General features: G+C 59.8%; 2 protein-coding genes across 12 annotated transcripts in view; both read left to right on the top strand.

Annotated features, from left to right (window-relative positions):
* The first annotated feature begins 230 nt into the window (after positions 1 to 230).
* Positions 231 to 11,081, top strand: USP19 (ubiquitin specific peptidase 19). 11 transcript variants are annotated; one of them, XM_045297427.1, is made up of 27 exons: positions 231 to 330; positions 1,850 to 2,109; positions 2,382 to 2,414; positions 2,595 to 2,723; positions 2,809 to 2,942; positions 3,016 to 3,318; positions 3,434 to 3,638; positions 3,772 to 3,928; positions 4,045 to 4,116; positions 4,230 to 4,345; positions 4,446 to 4,666; positions 4,749 to 4,944; positions 5,031 to 5,164; positions 5,275 to 5,433; positions 5,535 to 5,645; positions 5,832 to 5,942; positions 6,020 to 6,121; positions 6,715 to 6,855; positions 6,951 to 7,069; positions 7,258 to 7,395; positions 7,510 to 7,823; positions 7,932 to 8,042; positions 8,139 to 8,355; positions 8,443 to 8,595; positions 8,697 to 8,857; positions 8,938 to 9,116; positions 10,565 to 11,081. In XM_045297427.1, the coding sequence occupies exons 2-27, from the start codon at positions 1,986 to 1,988 to the stop codon at positions 10,679 to 10,681; spliced, it is 3,957 nt and encodes a 1,318-aa protein (XP_045153362.1). In that variant the 5' UTR covers positions 231 to 330; positions 1,850 to 1,985; the 3' UTR covers positions 10,682 to 11,081. The 11 variants fall into 11 exon arrangements, with proteins under 11 accessions (XP_045153362.1, XP_045153360.1, XP_045153365.1 ...); XM_045297425.1 differs by lacking the exon at positions 10,565 to 11,081 and adding an exon at positions 9,904 to 10,419; XM_045297430.1 differs by lacking the exon at positions 231 to 330 and adding an exon at positions 502 to 586 and having other exon boundaries at positions 3,019 to 3,318; positions 4,452 to 4,666.
* Positions 11,082 to 14,579: 3,498 nt separating this feature from the next.
* The window catches only part of QARS1 (glutaminyl-tRNA synthetase 1), an 8,222-nt gene continuing 3,707 nt past the window's right edge, over positions 14,580 to 19,094 (top strand). Inside the window, exons 1-15 of the mRNA XM_030887638.2 lie at positions 14,580 to 14,711; positions 14,845 to 14,992; positions 15,278 to 15,387; positions 15,541 to 15,616; positions 15,821 to 15,885; positions 16,403 to 16,456; positions 16,562 to 16,622; positions 16,928 to 16,999; positions 17,115 to 17,200; positions 17,363 to 17,449; positions 17,918 to 18,017; positions 18,122 to 18,200; positions 18,285 to 18,393; positions 18,493 to 18,623; positions 18,721 to 18,813. Of these exons, the coding sequence (XP_030743498.1) occupies positions 14,595 to 14,711; positions 14,845 to 14,992; positions 15,278 to 15,387; positions 15,541 to 15,616; positions 15,821 to 15,885; positions 16,403 to 16,456; positions 16,562 to 16,622; positions 16,928 to 16,999; positions 17,115 to 17,200; positions 17,363 to 17,449; positions 17,918 to 18,017; positions 18,122 to 18,200; positions 18,285 to 18,393; positions 18,493 to 18,623; positions 18,721 to 18,813 (1,388 nt within the window). The 5' untranslated portion in view covers positions 14,580 to 14,594. The remainder of the gene's footprint in view (positions 14,712 to 14,844; positions 14,993 to 15,277; positions 15,388 to 15,540; positions 15,617 to 15,820; positions 15,886 to 16,402; positions 16,457 to 16,561; positions 16,623 to 16,927; positions 17,000 to 17,114; positions 17,201 to 17,362; positions 17,450 to 17,917; positions 18,018 to 18,121; positions 18,201 to 18,284; positions 18,394 to 18,492; positions 18,624 to 18,720; positions 18,814 to 19,094) is intronic.

Genomic DNA, 19,094 nt, shown 5'->3' with positions numbered 1-19,094 from the left:
CACGGTCTGGACTCTGATTTGGGGTGGGGCGGAACCGGTAGTGTCCCAGTTGGGGTCCGGGCAGGGCGGGGTCCCGCCCCCTCCCCAAGGGCCCGCCCCGGAGCTGCTGGGAGCTACGCCCCGTTCCCGCCGGAAGTGCGTCACCAGGTCGGCGCTCCGCCTTCCGCAGCTGTAACTATAAGGCGAAACAAAACAAGCTACAGAGGCAGTGGCCCCGGTGCCGGGACGGGGGGAGGGGCGCGCCGGAACCGGAACCGATCCGACGCCGGAACCGGAACCGAAAGCAGGTTGCCAGGGCCCGAAGAGGGCTGGCGGCGCGGATCTCGCTCGGTGAGTGGGACGGGCAGCCGGTCTCCCACCTGACCCGAGTAGGGGAGGACGCGGCGCGGGCCTGGGGCGGCCTGCTCAAGGTCGCGGGCTGTGTCAGCTCCGACCGCTCGAGCCCCGAGGCGTGCTGATCCCGCCGACGTGGTGGGGCCGTTGCGCGACGTCCGTGGCCGGCCTCCTTCCTCAAAGCTGGCTGGCGGCGAGCGAAGGCGCCTTCCTGGAGGAGGTGGTGACGGGCCCGCGGTTCGGCGGTTGGGAGGTGGGTCGCAGTCGGGCCCAGGCACTGGTCTGTGGTCAGTATCTCGGCGCCATCATCTGAGGCCGACTCAGGTTCCCAACAGCCCTTTACCCCCCTCGGTGTCCTCCGAGGATGGAGGAGGGATGCGGCCTTTGGCCGGGGCCGACTAGGAGGAGGCTTGCAGGCGTTTGGCCCCTTGGTGTTGGCCTGGTGATATCATTCAGTCCAGCCCTTCAGGACCCCATCTGGCTCTTGTAGGGATTATTCCTACCCCTAACGTGCACACACCTGGGGAGCACAGATGAGTCACTCTGTCCCGCTGCCGGCCTAAGCCTGACCAGGCTGCCAGGCGTCCCCGGATCCGTGTTGCATCTCTACTCCCCCCACCCCCCAATCTCAGAATTAGAATTTGAGGAACTTCATTTTGGATGGAGAGAGAGGGCTCAGAAGCTCCTGGCCCATCCGTGGGAAACTGGGAGGGAGATCTCTCTCTCTCTCCCCCTCCTTCCCCTCCCTTTCTCTCTCCCTCTCCCTCTCTGATGAGTAAGGAGACCAGGGAGCAAGGGGAGGGTGTTGGTTGCAGTTGCACATCCTACTTCCTGTCTGAGGAAGAATGCTGCCGGAAAAACCACGGTAGATAGATACCTTTTCCATGCGAGCCTCATTTCAGGCCTCTTCCTGCTTGGGACAATGGCAGGGCAGAGGGATCTCCCAAGAAAAACTTGGCAGTGCACTGGAGCAGGTTCAGCAAAGGGGGCGGCCGTTAGGCAGCCAGCTGTCAGGCAGGTGGGAGCACTTTGGTTACAGGACCTTAGCGCGGCAGCCCCTTTTAGCCAGGTTTGATCCCTTCTGCTTGCTGCTAGATTGTCTCCTCCTTTCCTGCCTTCCTCCTCCACCTCCTCCCTCTCCGGGCGGGCGGTGACTAAGCAGCCAGTGAGAGTGAAAGAAAATTGAGCTCTCTGCCTGGAGCACCAGCCTTGTGGGCTGGAGCCATGGCTCCACTCCAGATCAGGGGAGGAGCCTGGTCCCAGGCCATAGCTGCCTTGGCCTGACGCCTCCAACGCCAGGCTTCCAGCTTTGAGGGTCTGTTATGGCAGGTGTTGGGGAGACTTGCTGCATTCTTCATCCTCTCTGCAGGATAACTTGAGGGTGTCCAGGACGCCTTCCAGCAGCGCGGAGGGAATGCTCCCTAGGGTTAGGTGTGCCGTCGGTTGCCGAGTCCTTGCTACAGCCAGAGAGCAAGTTGTGGGGCCAGGGCAGTGATCATCGGCCTCCTCTTGTTAGGCTGCCGGTTCCTTGCTGGAGAATTTGGCCACAAAGAGTTGCCAAGATAGCTGGGCCAGGAAGGAAGCGCCGCAGCCCTGACCCAGACGCTGTTGCCGACCCTGGGGCACTCTGGCTGTCCACCAAGCGGCTCAAGATGTCTGGCGGGGCTAATGCCTCGGGCCCAAGGAGGGGGCCCCCAGGATTGGAGGAGGCCACTAGTAAGAAGAAGCAAAAGGATCGAGCAAACCAGGAGAGCAAAAACGGAGATCCTAGGAGAGGTGAGGGTGGGATTCCCAGCGTGTTCATGCATGGCCCGAGTGTACAGAAGGAAGGGTTGGGAGCTGGTGGGGAATAGCGTGTTCTTGGAGAGGTGGTGTTTTCCCCTTCTCGCTGTGCCAAGAGAAGGACCAGAGGGGGCCGGCTAGAGCCTCGGCGTGGAAGTGGAGTACTTGCCTCAAGTCCTGACCATGTTGCTTCGTGGGGTGATAGTGCCTTGGGGGCTGCCTCCCTAACATGACCCTCCTCTTCCTTATTTTGTTGTTGGGGTCAGTGTCCACTCCTCAGGAGGAGCAGACCAAAGAGGGTGAGTAATGCATGGGCCCCAGGGCAGTGGAAGCAGGGAGAAGTCGGCAGAGGCAGGGGTGGTGGGGACATTGTTAATTCCCATCTGGGGCGGTCCTATTAGGCCGGGTCTCTGGTCCCTGCTGATTTCTTCAGGAACTTGCAGAGACACCTCATGCTCCTTTTGCCCCTCTGCTGACAGAGGTGTTGTTAGCGTGGAGGCAGAGTGCAGATGAGGTGATTGTCAAGCTGCGCTTGGGAGCAGGCGCCCTCCAGCTGGAGGACGTGAACAGTGTCTTCACAGACACTCACTGTGCGGTGAGGCTTCCAGGTGTGTCCATCTGCCCTGTGCCGAGATCCATTTGAGCCCTCTGACCATCCCCGCCTCAGCTCACTGCCCCCCATTCTATCTCCAGATGGTCGGCAGTGGGGTGGTGTCTTCTATGCCGAGATCGAAAGTTCTTGTGTCAAAGAGCAGGCCCGCAAGGGTGGCCTCTTGCAGCTGGTGCTTCCCAAGAAGGTGCCTCTGCTCACATGGCCTACCCTCCTGGTGAGTTCCGGGGAGTGATGGGTGGGAATGCTCAGAGGGAGGCGCCAGGGCCTGACTGCTCTATCTTTGACAGAAGAAACCTCTGGGGACCCAGGACCTGGCATCTGGGCTGCGGTGCCAGGAGAATGGGCAGGAGCTGTCTTCTGTTGCCCTGGAGCCTGGCCCCGAGCCCCGCAGGGCCAAGCAGGAGGCCCGGAACCAGAAGCGGGCCCAGGGCCGTGGCGAGGTGGGCTCAGGGGCTGGCCCCGGGACCCAGGCCGGGCCCAGCGCCAAGAGGGCTGTGCATCTCCGCAGAGGGCCTGAGGGGGAATCTCGGAAGGATGGTCCTGGACCCCAGGGCGATGCCCCACCCTTCCTGGTCGAGCCAGCCACCCAGGTGAGGGCAAGGGTATCTTGGTGGGAGCTGGGAGCTTGGGCAAAAGACTTGGGATTGTCTTGGGGTCTGCCGCGGCCAGGCCGGCTGATGCTGCTCACAATCTCTCTGTGAATAGGCTGGGGCTGAGGAACAGCTCCGAGTCCCACCATTGAAACCCCAGGGCTCAGAGGAGAATCGAGCCCCTCTGGTGGGAGAGAAGGCAGTATCCCCCAGGAGTGGCCCACTCTCCCCAACAATTACCCGGAGCAGAGACGCTGGGAAAGGTGACCAGTCCAAGGAAGAGGCGGCAGTGACAGCAGATGCTGCAACCTTGGCAGATGGTAAAGCTGGGCCGGGGGTGGGGTGGCAGGTGGAGCCCTGGGGTGGGTTGCAGTATTGGTGGGCAGGCGGGGAGTTGAATAGCGATAGGCTTGGACTTGCCCCGAGTGGCACTGAGCCATAGTCCCAATACAGACCCCGAGTCCATGGTGAGCCTGGCCTTTGTCAAGAATGACTCGTATGAAAAGGGGCCAGACTCCGTGGTGGTTCACGTGTATGTGAAGGAGATCTGCAGGGACATGTCCCGCGTGCTTTTCCGTGAGCAGGACTTCACGCTCATCTTCCAGACCAGGTGAGCGGCGGGGCAGAAGAATGGGACAAGCCATCCGACCTGACCCTCCCCTCGCTCAGGTTCACCAGCATGACTCATGCGCTTCCTCCTGCCCTGCCCCTGGTCTGCTCCCTTAGGGATGGAAACTTCCTGAGGCTGCACCCGGGCTGCGGGCCCCACACCATCTTCCACTGGCAGGTGAAGCTCAGGTGGGTGGTGCCCGGCCCCACCCCAGCCTCTTCCATCCCGGGCTCCAGCTCCCTGGCCCGTCTACCCCAACATTGGCTCCACTTGAGTCCCTGAGTATAGCCTTCTCCCACAGGAACCTGATTGAGCCTGAGCAGTGCACCTTCTGTTTCACGGCCTCTCGCATCGACATCTGCCTCCGTAAGCGGCAGAGTCAGCGCTGGGGGGGCCTGGAGGCCCCAGCTGCACGAGGTCTGCACACGAGCTCCCTTCATTGCCCAGCCCCGCCTGACCAGTACCCTCTGCCCCCATATGCTGCTAACCACCAGCCCTCTCATTCCCCCTTTTTAAGGTGCAGTGGGTGGTGCAAAGGTTGCCATGCCGACAGGTCCAACCCCTCTGGATTCAACTCCTCCGGGCAGTGCCCCACACCCACTGACTGCCCAGGAGGAAGCCCGGGCTGTGGAGAAGGAGAAACCCCAGGCTCGCTCTGAGGACCCAGGGCTGGATGGTGTGGCCGCTCGCACCCCCGTGGAGCATGTTGCCCCCAAGCCTGAGCCACACTTGGCCTTGGTGAGCATCCTGGGGTGGAGGAGTCCAGGTGTCGGCCAGGAAGCCCCAAGGCTGTTCTCTCATGCTCCCCTTGCCCCTGCAGCCTAAGCCCACATGCATGGTGCCCCCCATGCCACACAGCCCTGTGAGTGGGGACAGCGTGGAGGAAGAGGAGGAAGAAGAGAAGAAGGTGTGTTTGCCAGGCTTCACTGGCCTTGTCAATCTAGGCAACACTTGCTTCATGAACAGTGTCATCCAGTCTCTGTCCAACACACGCGAGCTGCGGGACTTCTTCCATGGTGAGGGCAGGGCTGGGGACATGGGGCCTGGGGAGCAGGCCAGGGGCCTTCCCACGCTCACCTCTCTGCTTGGCTCCTGACTCTAGACCGCTCCTTTGAGGCCGAGATCAATTACAACAACCCCTTGGGGACCGGTGGGCGACTGGCCATCGGCTTTGCTGTGCTGCTGCGGGCGCTGTGGAAGGGCACCCACCACGCCTTCCAGCCGTCCAAGCTGAAGGTAAGCTGCTCTTATGCCCCCTTCTTGGCTGGGGGCGATGGGGAGGGTCAGCCAGTTGGGTGCATGGTGGGCCCCGGGGCCCGTGCTCACGCCTTGGCCCCTGCATCCAGGCCATTGTGGCGAGCAAGGCCAGCCAGTTCACGGGCTATGCGCAGCACGACGCCCAGGAGTTCATGGCTTTCCTGCTCGATGGGCTGCATGAGGACCTGAACCGTATCCAGAACAAGCCCTACACGGAGACCGTGGACTCAGATGGGCGGCCTGATGAGGTCAGGCTTGTGGCAGAGGGTGGGCAACCCTCGGGTCTTTCTGGTCCTTACCTCTCACACACACACACACCCCTAACCCCTACCCCCCCTCACCTCCCCAGGTGGTGGCTGAGGAAGCGTGGCAGCGGCACAAGATGAGGAACGACTCTTTCATCGTGGACCTATTCCAGGGCCAGTATAAGTCGAAGCTGGTGTGCCCTGTGTGCACCAAGGTGGGTGGGGCTCCTTGGGGAAGGGGGTCCTCTGGAAAGGGGGCTTCTGGGCAGACCAGAAGCATCCGTGGAATGCAAGCACGGGAGAACCCATCCAGCATCTCCAGGAGAGGGTGCCAGTTAGCCATGTGACTCCTGCCCTCACTGTGTGTGGCCCCCCCCAGTGCCATGTCCGTGTGTCTGCAGGTCTCCATCACCTTTGATCCATTCCTCTACCTGCCGGTGCCCTTGCCCCAGAAGCAGAAGGTCCTCCCTGTCTTCTATTTTGCGCGGGAGCCGCACTCCAAGCCCATCAAGGTGAGGAGAAGGCCTGTCCTCCAGGGGCCGGGCCTTGCTGCCCCTGCTTCCCCCTGAACCTGCTTGTGTCGCCCCAGTTCCTGGTGAGTGTCAGCAAGGAGAACTCCAGTGCCAGCGAGGTGCTGGACTCCCTCTCTCAGAGCGTCCACGTGAAGCCTGAGAACCTGCGTCTGGCGGAGGTAAGGCTCGGCTCCTGTGCACACGCACAGCACACCGGCCCTGTGCACGGACACTGGCGCGTCGGCGGGTTGGGTGCACTTGGCTGAGGCCCCGTGGGAACCCGGCACTTGGGCTGTGTACCAGAGGTGCCCTGTAGCTCCCAGCTGTCAGGGTTTAGTCTCCTCTTCAATGGTGGCCTCCAGCCGCTTTCCCCACCTCCAACAAAGGCCCTGTCCCTCTACCCACTCGGGTCCTCCCTCCATCAGACTGGTCCCCTCATGTTACCCCAGCTCCGTGGACACCTCCTCCTCTAGCCTGGCGGTGAAGGGTGAGGAAGAGACCCCTCGACCCCTTGAACATGCCCCCCCCTCCCCCGCCTCCCCAGTCCAGCTACGTGACAGAACTGTGTGCTTCCTAGGTATCTCCAGACTGGCTTTCTGGTTCTTTAGTTTAGTGGTACTGAGGGTGGCTGCAGCAGGTGGGGTCCCTCTTTTGGGTAGTGAACCCCACTCCTGTCCCCGTGTGCCCCAAATTAGGGCCAAGCCTTCTCTGTGCTCTGGGGCAGCGAGGGCACAGGCTCATTCTCACGGGAGACCTGTGATCTCTGCCCCAGGTGATTAAGAATCGCTTCCACCGTGTGTTCCTGCCCTCCCACTCCTTGGACACCGTGTCCCCATCTGATGTCCTCCTCTGCTTTGAGCTTTTGTCCCAAGAATTGGCGAAGGAGCGGGTGGTGGTGTTGCAGGTACAACAGGTGAGTAGGGGTCACCCCGACCACAACAGGGCCCGGGGGGTGGGGGTGGGACTTCCCCTGGCCTGTGCTTTGCTGAGCCAAACACCCCACCCCAGCGCCCCCAGGTGCCCAGCATCCCCATCTCCAAGTGTGCGGCCTGCCAGCGGAAGCAGCCGTCGGAGGATGAGAAGCTGAAGCGCTGTACCCGGTGCTACCGCGTTGGCTACTGTAACCAGTGAGAGCCGTACTGTGCCCCCACCCAGCCTCCATCACGCAGGCTTTCATCCTCTCCTACCACCCTGATCGACTGGGCTCTGTGGGGTGGCCGGGCTGACATGCCTACCTCCCGGGGCTCCCAGCCCTCACTGAGAGCTGCAGCAGGTGGGGCCCAGGCCCTTTGCTGACCCTCCCCCTGTCCTTCAGGCTCTGTCAGAAAACGCACTGGCCTGATCACAAGGGCCTCTGCCGCCCTGAGAACATTGGCTACCCCTTCCTGGTCAGTGTACCTGCCTCCCGCCTCACTTATGCCCGCCTTGCTCAGCTGCTGGAGGGCTATGCCCGGTAAGTGCCCAGTGGCTTGGACTGAAGGTGAGGTGGTGGGTGGGGTGCAAAGCTGCCTCATGGGCATGTGTGCGCGCACTGATGAGAATGTCTGCCTCACTTTGCTGTTTCCAGATACTCGGTGAGCGTGTTCCAGCCACCCTTCCAGCCTGGCCGCACAGCCTTGGAGTCCCAGGGCCCTGGCTGTACTTCACTGCTCTCTGCTAGCTCTCTGGAGGCTGGAGACAGTGAACAGGACCCTAGCCAACCTCCTGAGCTCCAGCTGGTGACCCCTGTGGCTGAAGGGGACACGGGGCCCCCCCGAGTGTGGTCAGCCCCCGAGCGGGGCCCCGTGCCCAGCACCAGTGGAGTTTCTCCAGAGATGCTGGCCAGTGGGCCCCCTGAGGTTGGCTCCTTGTCCACTGGTGAGAGAATATCCCGACCCGAAGGTCAGAGTCCATGAAAGGCCTTGGAGCTGGGTTGGGCATGGAGGGCTGGGGGATACTCGGCTGGGCTCTGGGTGGCAGGGCAGTTCTGATCACCATGCTCACCTCCAGCTGCCATCCCCGGCTACCAGCATCCAAGCGAAGCCCTGAGCGTGCACACATCCCAGTTCTTCATCTACAAAATTGATGCAGCCAACCGAGAGCAGCGGCTCGAAGACAAAGGTGTCTGTGGCCAGGGTTCTGTGCCAGAGGCGGGGTGGGGCAGGCTGCTGCTCCTCCCAGCTGCGTGACCTGACCCCCTCCCTCTCCCGGCTCCAGGAGAGGCCCCAATGGAGCTGGGCGATGACTGCAGCCTGGCTCTGGTCTGGCGGAACAACGACCGCCTGCCTGAGTTTGTTCTAGTGGCCTCCAAGGAGCTGGAATATGCTGAGGACCCAGGCTCAGCCGGCGAGGCCGCCCGTGCTGGCCACTTCACCCTGGACCAGTGCTTGAACCTCTTCACGCGGCCCGAGGTGCTGGCACCCGAGGAGGCCTGGTGAGAGAGATCAGGCGGCCCGGCAGGTCGTGGGTCAGGGGGCACTGGAGATGTGCGGGTCCTGACTCCCTTCTCCCACCCCGGCAGGTACTGCCCGCAGTGCAAACAGCACCGCGAGGCCTCCAAGCAGCTGCTGCTGTGGCGCCTGCCGAACGTGCTCATCGTGCAGCTCAAGCGCTTCTCCTTTCGCAGTTTCATCTGGCGGGACAAGATCAATGACTTGGTGGAGTTCCCTGTTCGGTGAGCGATGAGCCCTGGTGGTGACTGCGGGCCAGGCTTGCGGTCAGGGTGGGGATGCTGGGCACCCGCTGACCCCCTCACCGTTGCTTGTTGGACCACAGGAATCTCGACCTGAGCAAGTTCTGCATTGGCCAGAAGGAGGAGCAGCTGCCCAGCTACGACCTGTACGCCGTCATCAACCACTACGGAGGCATGATTGGTGGCCACTACACGGCCTGTGCCCGCCTGCCCAGTGACCGCAGCAGCCAGCGCAGTGACGTGGGTGAGGGCACACGCAGTTGACAGGATAGGCGGTGGAGTTGGGGTGTGGGCTCCGTTCACACTCTTGCCACCCCGCTGTAGGCTGGCGCTTGTTCGATGACAGCACAGTGACGACTGTGGATGAGAGCCAGGTTGTGACGCGCTATGCCTATGTGCTCTTCTACCGCCGGCGGAACTCTCCCGTGGAGAGACCCCCCCGGGCTGGCCACGCTGAGCACCACCCAGATCTAGGCCCTACAGCCGAGGCTGCTGCCAGCCAGGTGAGGCACAGGGGAGGCTTCCCAGGGCAGTGGAGCCCGTCCCAGATTTGGAGGAGAGGGGGGTGCGTGCAGCTCTTTCTTCTGCAGCCACAGGTCCCCGGAGCCCAGTGCTTGTAGCCTGTAGCCCGGGGACGTTCGCCCACATGCCACCAGTGTGCACTTAGGCACCCATTGGGCACAGGCTGCTCAGCTGCTCGGAACCTCACTGGGCACTGTGCCATGAACAGACTCCCCGTTTTCTTGGGAGACTACCTGACGCTCTCCCAGTTTTCCTTCCCCCTGCTCAGAGCCCCTCCCTTGCCATCCTCCCTGCGTCTGGCACGCACTCAGGGCAGGGCCTGTCTGGGATGGTAACATGACAGTTACCTCCCTCCCAGCCCCTCCCCGCCCCCCAGGTGAACCTCTATCCCCTCAGAGCCTTCAGGGTGTCCTGTCTCTTGTTGACACAGAGTGCCATAGGCCAAAAGGTGGTACAGCCACAGCCCCTTCCTGAAACTGGCTTTCCCTTGCTGCTCCCGTCTCTCCTTGGGCCCACTCTGGTTCTAGGCTTAGAAAAATCCCTCGAGAAGAAGACAGGGGTCAGGAGTTGGCCGTGGGTGGGCGGGAGTCCTGTTCTCTAGGAGCAGACCTTTGGGACTCAGTGCTGGTGCTGCAGCAGACCCCTCTGTGGTTCTCTGGGCAGGGCGATGGTGGCACCCTTGGTGACCCTTTGTTGGGCACTGGCAGTCACAGGGACACTGGGTCTCCGTACCCCCAGGGTGCTGATGGCCATTTCCACACACTGTAGGCTTCCCGGATTTGGCAGGAGCTGGAGGCCGAGGAGGAGCTGGTGCCTGAGGGGCCTGGGCCCCTGGGTTCCTGGGGGCCTCAAGACTGGGTGGGGCCCCCATCACGTGGGCCCACCACACCAGACGAGGGCTGCCTCCGGTACTTTGTCCTGGGCACCGTGGCAGCTCTGGTGGCCCTCGTGCTCAACGTGTTCTATCCTCTGGTGTCCCAGAGCCGCTGGAGATGAGCTTGCCTGTAGGCAGCTGCTGTGAGCCGGCCACTGGCCCGCCCACCAGGGCAGGCCGGGTGCCTCTGGTGGGGACAGACTCCGGGCTTCCGGCCTCAGTGTGTGCATCTGGGGCGGGGAGAGAGTGGATACTGTGACCCCAATGGGGGCAGAGTGCCCTAGGATGACTTACCTGTCCTGCCGTGTGTCCATTTGTCCTGCTGCTCCGACCCTTGGCCTGGGGCTTGGCCCTGCCCAAGCTGCTTCCTGTACTTAAAGTGTTAATAAAGCGAGACTGTTCAGGCCCGATCTCGTCTCTCTGTCTCAATGCCGATGGCTGTCTGCGCCTGCCTTGGGGCCCTCCCTTGGGTGCCGGGGCTCTGAGCCAGCACCCCCGGGATGCCAGGCGGCATGCTGGGCAGCCCCCAACCCCTGTCCTCATATTCTGTTGCAGGGACTAGGCCCTGGCCAGGCCCCCGAGGTGGCCCCCCCGCGGACAGCCCCTGAGCGCTTCGCCCCCCCTGTGGACCGCCCAGCCCCCACCTACAGCAACATGGAGGAGGTCGATTAGTAGGTCCCTGGCAGGTGGGGGGACTGGGTTTGGGGATCCCCCACAGATGGCCAGCTCTTGACCGCTTCTCCGTTTCTAACCCAGAGGACCCTGGCTCCATCAAAGGGGAGTTGGGGGCCATGATTTGGGGATAGAGACCTCTCAGGTGGGGTCCTGTTGTCAGTTCGGCCCCCTGACCAGTGGGCCGTGACTTCTCCAGCTGCCTCCCAGTGCTGCGTGATTTGATTCTCACTTGTACCTTGAATTCTTTCTGATCTGCATTATAAACGTTAATTTTATTCTTAAAACTGTACTTTTTTTTTTGCATTTTGGAAGTGATTGCTGCTGTTTAAATATATTTTAAAAATAAATAATGATAAGCGGACTTAGTGACTGGTGCACTGGGTGCCGTGGCCACCTCGTGTGTGTGTGTGTGTGTGTGTGTGTGTGTGTGTGTGTGTGTGTGTGAAGGGGTGGTGGCTAAGGAAAGATGGTAAACGTGGAGGGATTGTGGTCTGTCTACTACTAAAGGAACTCCGGTGGCACAGTCAAGGAGCCATGGTGGTGCATTGAGCTGCTAACCACAAAGTCAGTGGTTCGAAGCCACCAGTTACACTGTGGGAGAAAGTAGAGGCTGTCTGCTCTCATAAAGAGTTAAAATCTTGGAAGCCCAAAAGGACAATTCTACTTTGCCCCATCGCTTCGCTGTGCGTTGGACCCCCCTCGACGCCTGCCAGTTTGATATTTTGGTGGTTGGGGAAGTGGGTTACACATCGGACGGCTCACTGAAAGGTCTGCCATTTCAAGCCCACTTGCTGTTCAATGAGAGGGGATGACATGGCTACCGACTCTGATACTTATGGCCTCAGAAACCGAGCCCAAATGAACTTAACAGCAGTGGGTTTGGCTTCCTTGGATGTTACTCCTTGGTCCGCTCTGCTCACAGAAGCGTTGTGCTTGGCATAATGGTGAAGGCGTCTGGTTAAAGGATGGAGGGGTTATCTGTCATCTGTAGAAAAGGCGAAGGCCTGGGCACTGTGGCAGCCTCAGGTTGACAACTAGCAGCAGGTCATGGAGGTTTTTCTGGGGACAACAGGAAATATTTGCCCTTCAGAACCCCAGCCCATGACGGGTGGAGCCTGCAATCTGCAGAGGTGACCAAGGGTTATCCTGGCTTCAGTTTGTGTTCCTGGGGTCTCTGAGGAGAGCTGGCTCCGATTTTGATGCTCAGCCTGGAGGAGCAGAGCTCAGACTTGGGCTCCAATCTCCGATCCTTTTCACCTTTTCCTGCCCTCAGATTTTCCTTTGCTGTAATATGAGGACCGACTGGATCCCTCTGGGGAAAACAGAACGGGAAGAAGACATTGTGCAACTGAGCAGGTGACCCTTCTCTGAAGTCAGGCAGAGGACCACAGCCAATCTTGGCTGACTTCCTGTGGGACAGAGGGTGTGGGCCCTGTGAGACCATCCCTTTCCTGTAGAGTCCCTGCAACCTTGATTCCAGCAGTGGCCCCAGTCGGTTTTCTCACAGTCGGTTCACAGTCTCCTCCAGCCCTCGAGCCTCTGCTCTGCAGCCTTGCACACCCAGATTGCCAGGGCAAATACGAGAAGGCCCCTTGTCTCTCTTGGTCAGTACAGCTGCCCCTTCCCTTTGAATTGCTTGGGTGCAGGACTGAAGCTGAAGAAGTTCCTAGAAGTCCAAGAAAGAAGCAGAGGTGGGGTGCCATCCCAGTGCCCCATAGGCCCATCTCTACCCCCAAAGCTATGAATGGGGCTCACGTGAAGCTCAGTTTGCAGGAACTAGGAGCATTGCTCAGCCTCAACCAGACTCGCACCATGGCAGTGCCCAGAGGGAACTCCTGGATATAGCCCTGTGAACAACCCCTGGCGTTTCCCCTTGGGACAAGGGCACTGGGACTGTGTGGAGTTGCTGGTTGGGGAGAGAAGCCCAGAGAGCTGGGTGGGGTCCTGCAGGAAGGGTGGCAATGATGAGTTAGGTGCTGGTGATAGGGCACTGCTGCAGGGGCCACTAGGCACGGGGAACAGGTTGTGCTGGGCCTTTATGTGTGGGAAGCAGAGGTCGAGGGGCTCCCTGCCTGGCCTAAGCTCGGCTGCTACTGTGACCTCCACATTGTGGCCTCTCTGGGGACAGACAGGCACGGCCTCTGGGCTCACTATTGGTCACACCACATGGTCTGAGTCATTGGATGCTGCCTCTCCCATGCTACAGCTGAGCCTTGCTGGCCATGGCCCGACTTCTCTCCCAGGTCACCTTTCTCTCAACTATTCTGGAAGCAGTGACATGGGGATCATGTAGGTAGATTGGCCCCATATAATCTCATGGTTTGGCTCTGGCCCTGGAGTGGTCACAGGTGCCACCGGATTGACTGGGCCCAATGTCATTTGTGACACACTCTGCCATGGTCCTGAGATTACGTTCACATCCTGTGACTTGAAGCCCCAGGACAGGCACCATGGGGAACCTGGGAAAGTGTGCCACCACCAGGCCAACAGGACTCAGACTCTGTGGTGCTGGTGATGTGCTGATCTCGTATACTGAAGAGATGGTGGCGCTGGTGGCATGCCATGTGACTTCATCATGGGCACCTCTGGTGGGCTGGCCACCTGCCACATGGGCAACGTGTGTTCCTTTGCCATGACCCCTGCACAGGGCTGGTGTGGCTGTGACGGTTCTGAGTGCAGCTGTGCCAGAATCTTCCCAGCTGTGCACACCACCTTCCCAGCTCTCCGCCTGCACCTGGCCTCCCACGGGTATAGCGCACGAGGACTGGACTGGGCATCAGACTGGGGCTATGGGGAGGTGGGAACACAGGGCTGGCTTGGGACACGATGAAGCATGTGACTTTGGGCAGAACCTGACAGGTGGCCATCATGTGAAACCCACACGGAGGCCCCATGCAGAGCTTAAGCACTGGCTACAGATAGCGTCCTGCCCCGTCCTTGAATGTCCAGGAGGATGAGCCACACTAAGGCTTCAAAGAGCCTGAGTTCCAATCACCCTAACCTGCCCAGTGTTTGTAGTTTCTAGTTTACCAGGTCCTGGGGGTCCAGGGATCTCAGAGACAACAGCCACACTCTTCATTCCGTTGCACCTGCCCCTCCCTGTTTGCTAACTGAAAGACCAGTGGTCCCAAGGCACCCAGCGCCTTCCAGGGAAACTTTGCTTGCAGTTGGCTCCAGTGAAGATGACAGCAGGGGAAACCAGCAAGGGGTCAGTTCTGCCTTGCCCTATACTATAGGGCCTGTAGGGTCGCCAGGAGTCAGAATCCTGTTCCAACCTCAATAAACCATCATGCCAAGGCTCGTGGGTGAATTTCTTGGTCTAATTTGCTTGTAGCATCTGCGAGCTTGGGCCACGGGATTTAAAAAGACAGCCTAGAACCTTTACAAGCTCCTCAGTTTGGAGTGGGGGGGGGAAGTGTCAGACGTGGGGTGGGGGGAGGCGCTGAGGTAGGGTTTTCTGCACTGGAGTCTGTCTTTAGTATTTCCTGGGCTTCAGATGGCGCTACTGTTTCCATGACAACCCCAAAGCTGCAAAGTCCAAAGAGCTCTAGGGACCCATTGTCATTCTAGGGACCCTGAGAGAGTTCCCAGGCTCCCGAGGGGGAAAGCTGAAGAGCAGAGAGCTACGCCCACGCCTTCCTCTGGCTCGGTGAGGTCACTGCCAGGTCCCAGACAAAAGAAGACTTTAAGTGGCTTCCGCCTGGGAGAAGCAAGGTCTAGGCCCGGAAGGACCGGTTCGCTCGCCTTCGGTCCCTTTAATAGGGAGGATGTCCCTGGCGAGCCCCGCCCACCCTCACCAGAACGGGCACCATTGGCTCTACCGGCAGTCTCGTTCTCCTATTGGCCACTTGTTCACTGCGAACACTCAGATTGGCCTCAAAGTTTTCTTTTCGTTTCCGGTGTCTCCACGATGGCGACTCCGGACTCCCTGGCGTTGTTCACCGGCCTCGGGTTAAGCGAACTTAAGGCCCGCGAGACGCTCAAGAACACGACTCTGAGCACGCAGTTGCGCGAGGCGGCCACCCAGGTGCGCGCCCTTCTGCCCTGGCCGGGGCTGCCGCCGCGCCGTGCTGCGTCCCCATTCCGGGCGCTTCCCCCTTCGGTTAATTCCGCCGCTCTCACTAGGCCTGGCGTTTCTCTCCTGACCCCTCTGTCCCCAGGCGCAGCAGACCTTAGGCTCCACTATCGACAAGGCTACCGGGACCCTGCTGTATGGCTTGGCCTCCCGACTCAGGGATCCCCGACGCCTCCCCTTTCTCGTGGGCTACATCGCCCGTAAGAAGATCCACAGCGAGCTCCAGCTGAGCGGTAAGACCCTGCTTACCCTCCCTCAGGATGCGCAGTCAGCCCCTTGACATTCCAGATCCTAATCCGGCACCCCTCTTCTGAAGCAGGGTCTTAGCATTGATGGGAAGCGGGAGGGGAACGGTCTGGGACTGACTGGGGAGCCTGAAAAGGCTTCTCTAAGGTCAGGCAAGGATTGTCCTTCCGAAGAGACCAAAGACCTCAGGTTGCGGTCCCAGGGGATTGGGACCGTGTCTGTCTGCCCATTGGTGTTAAGGGCTCACAAACTCATGGACCCTCCCATGCCAGCTGCCCTTGAGTATGTGCGGAGTCACCCTCTGGATCCCATCGACACCGCGGACTTTGAGCGGGAGTGTGGTGTGGACGTCATGGTGACCCCAGAGCAGATCGAGGAGGCGGTGAGTCTTTCTTTAGGGGCCCCCTCCCTAGCACTGGTCCTGGGGATGAATGGCCAACCTGCTCCACCCAGAACGACTCCCGAGTGAGGGTGGTAGCTCCCAGAGTGTAACTGAAGGTGGTTTCTCTGAATCACCTTGTTTGGCTTCCTGCAGGTGGAGGCTGCTATCAATCGGCACCGGCCCCAGCTCCTGGAGGAACGTTACCATTTCAACATGGGGCTGCTGATGGGTGAGCTGGGATTGGGGCTATCGGCTGTGTTTTCTCTTCCAGGCAGGAGTGAGAGGAGGTGGGGGAGGAGCGCCTTAAAATTGGTCTGGCTGGGCCAGGCTCTGGTTCCCGGGATCCCCAGCCAGGCTCACCCTTTGGAGGTGGGTTTCGGTGGGGAAGCACCCTCCTTTGGCTTCATGTAGCTCTTTGGGCCTTTACTTGCAGGGGAGGCCCGGGCTGTTCTCAAATGGGCCGATGGCAAAATGATCAAGCATGAAGTGGACATGCAGGTAGGCACTCCCTGAGCTGAAGCTGGCAAAGACCTTGGCATGGATGGGTCCTAAGAGTGTACTGAGGGATCAAAGAGGAGAAGAGAACCAGTTGTCATTCTGGTGGCCGTGGGGTGGAGGTGGCAGCACCTCGGCTTGCAGTCAGACTTGGTTCTCTAAATTGTGCCTGGCCTAATTTGAGGTGAGGCACACACTCTGCACCTCAAATTCTTAATCCCATAAGTAGAGCTGATGTGACCTTCCCTACAGGCTGCTAGCATAGGAACACAAGAGGGTGAGGGCCGAGCTACATTGCTTGTGTTGATGCTAGTCCCATTGCACATGGCAGGACTTGGTGCTTAACTTGGCCGAGGACAGAACCTTGGAGGGGAAAGGGTATTTGAGGTTAACTATGTTATGAGCAGAGATGGAATGGGTTAAGTAGGTTCTCAAAGTGGGGGCCTTATAGAAAGGCAAGGAAATCCTTGGGAGGTAGGCAGGAACTCCTGCCCCAGGCCTGACTCTGGTTTCTACTTAGGTCCTTCACCTTCTGGGTCCCAAGAAGGAGTCTGATCTGAACAAGAAATCCAAGGTAGGACCGTGTGGTAGAGTAGCGTGAGATTCCAGGGTGGGGAAGGGACTGATCACAAGACCTTGCCCAGGAGAGACTTGGAGACAGTTTCTGGGCTTCCTTTAGGTCGTAAAGGCTCGGCCAGAAGATGCAGACCGGAAGAAAGCCAAGGATGTAGTTGAGAATGGTAAGAGGCTTGAGACTCCCATTCGATTCAGCAACCTGACTTTGGCTCTTGACCCTGTTGGGTCCTCAGCCCAGCCTCCTCAATGTTCAGTGCCTACCTACCTTCTTCCCCAAGGCTGGGATGCCTAGTGTTGCCTGAAGAGGGCACAGGAGTCTGGCTCTGTTAGGTCTTATCTCTGGGGTGGGACAAAGAGGAGTCTGGTCAGTTCTATCATGATTGTGGGATGTGGGTGCTATTGAAAGACTCCTCCTTTAGAGAGATGGAGTTATATCCAGAGGGCATGTTTTTCTTGGTCTCATCTCCAGGCATGGCTGCTGGCCAGGCTCTGTCCCTGATGGAGCAGCTCCGGGGAGAGGCACTCAAGTTCCACAAGCCTGGTGAGTGAGTGAGTGGGTCGGAACACTGGGCAATAGGGAGCGCTGGTAGCAGCTGATATCCGAGAGTGGCGGTCTTGGGCTGCAGCCTGATTGTCCCCTACTCTGGTCTTGACAGGTGAAAACTACAGGACCCCAGGCTATGTGACCACTCCCCACACCATGGATCTGCTGAAACAGCACCTGGAGGTCACTGGGGGACAGGTGTGTGAGCAAGTGGCCAAGCGAGCTACTTCTGTCATGCCCCAGGACCTGGGCTACCTCTGTAGTGCTCCAGGACCTCCTACCACCTATCACCATGACTTCCCTGGGATGGGACAGTCTCAGCTGCAGCTGCCCTCCTGTCCTCCCATCTCCCACCCTTAGGTGCGGACCCGGTTCCCGCCGGAGCCCAATGGAATCCTACACATTGGACATGCCAAAGCCATCAATTTCAACTTCGGCTATGCCAAGGTGAGTGTGCGTCTGGGGAGGAGACATGCAAGGTGAACACCTGCTGTCCCTGTGGCTGGAAACCAGAGAGGGGTCCTCATCTTCCCTGCTGGTCCTGGTGGTGTGGCCAGAGTGGGTGGAGGCCATGGAGAGGGAAGCACCTGGGTGACGCTGCCTGCGGGTGGGGGTGGGGGTGGGGGGTTCATTGTACTCGCAGGGGAAAAGCTCTGGGGTGAGGCCATGAGGAGACCTTTGGGGAGATCCCTAGTGCATCCCCTTAACTCCAGAGACATTGTCCTCTGTGCCTCAGGGTGGTCTTAAGAGCTGCCCAGGGTGGACCATTTAGATGCTGGAAGACAGCAGCTCTGGAAGGCATTTTCAGTTGTGTTCTGGGAGAGCGCTGAGGTGGGCCTTTGAAGAGCTAGATGGGTGCAGGGGTGGGGAGGGGGGCGATGAGGTTAGAGCTCACAGAGACTGCAACCCCTCTAGGCCAATAATGGGATCTGCTTTCTGCGCTACGATGACACCAACCCTGAGAAAGAGGAAGCCAAGTTCTTCACTGCCATCTATGACATGGTGGCCTGGCTGGGTATGAGCTGAGCGCGGGGCTGGGGCTAAGGACCCTGTCCTCGGCCGTGGCCAGCCCTTGGGTGTCCGTGGTGGTTGTTCATGCTGCATCTCTTCCTGCCCCAGGTTACTCACCTCACAAGGTGACATACGCTTCCGATTACTTCGACCAGCTCTATACCTGGGCCCTGGAGCTGATCCGCAGGTGAGAGCAGGGCCTTGGTAAGGGGGCCAAGGCAGGCTGACGGGGTCTCCACTGGACTGGAAGCTCATCACCCCTTCCCCACAGGGGCCAGGCCTATGTGTGCCACCAGCGAGGGGAGGAACTTAAAGGCCACAACCCTCCGCCCTCACCCTGGAGGGACCGTCCTGTGGAGGAGTCCCTGCTTCTCTTTGAGGTGGGAGTCCTGTCGGGGTGATGGGGTCTAGGCAGGCCAGGATGGGGAATACGAAGTGCTCCTGTGCTCAGATGCGGCCTGGGCCCTTGTTATCTGCAGGGCATGCGTAAGGGCAAGTTTGCAGAGGGCGAAGCCACGTTGCGGATGAAGCTGGAAATGGAAGATGGGAAAACGGACCCCGTGGCCTATCGCGTCAAGTACACCCCGCACCACCGCACAGGCGATACCTGGTGGGTGTGGGCAGGGTGTGGAGGGTGGTCGGGTTGTGCACTGGGGTTGCTGGGCTATGAGAGAGAGCCCACAGTGGCCCAATGCCTATGCTCACAGGTGCATCTACCCCACCTACGACTACACACACTGCCTCTGTGACTCCATAGAGCACATCACCCACTCACTCTGCACCAAGGAGTTCCAGGCCCGGTGAGGGAGCGTGGCTGGGGGGGGGGGGGGGGGGGGGCGTGCCCTGGGGCAGTTGTACACGCTTGCCCTGGGTACTGGGTGCACTGAGGAATGCTATAATGGACCACCACCATGTTTAATAGGGTCAGCGAACAATTACCAAGAAAATGTGCTCACCAGGACTACCCCCTTTTTAGGACAGGACCCAAGCTCCAAGTCCTAACAAAGACCAGGCTGGCCTGTCCAGTCAAGACTGGCGGACCACGAAACCATGTTCCTCCCTCCCCCTTCAGTTCTGGAAA

This window comes from Echinops telfairi, unplaced genomic scaffold, assembly GCF_000313985.2.
Source record: "Echinops telfairi isolate 266 unplaced genomic scaffold, ASM31398v2 ScPeMD7_7420;HRSCAF=8458, whole genome shotgun sequence".
NCBI classification, from domain to species: domain Eukaryota; kingdom Metazoa; phylum Chordata; class Mammalia; order Afrosoricida; family Tenrecidae; genus Echinops; species Echinops telfairi.
Note: the sequence above shows the minus strand (reverse complement) of the source record. Positions and strands in the feature narration are given on the sequence as shown.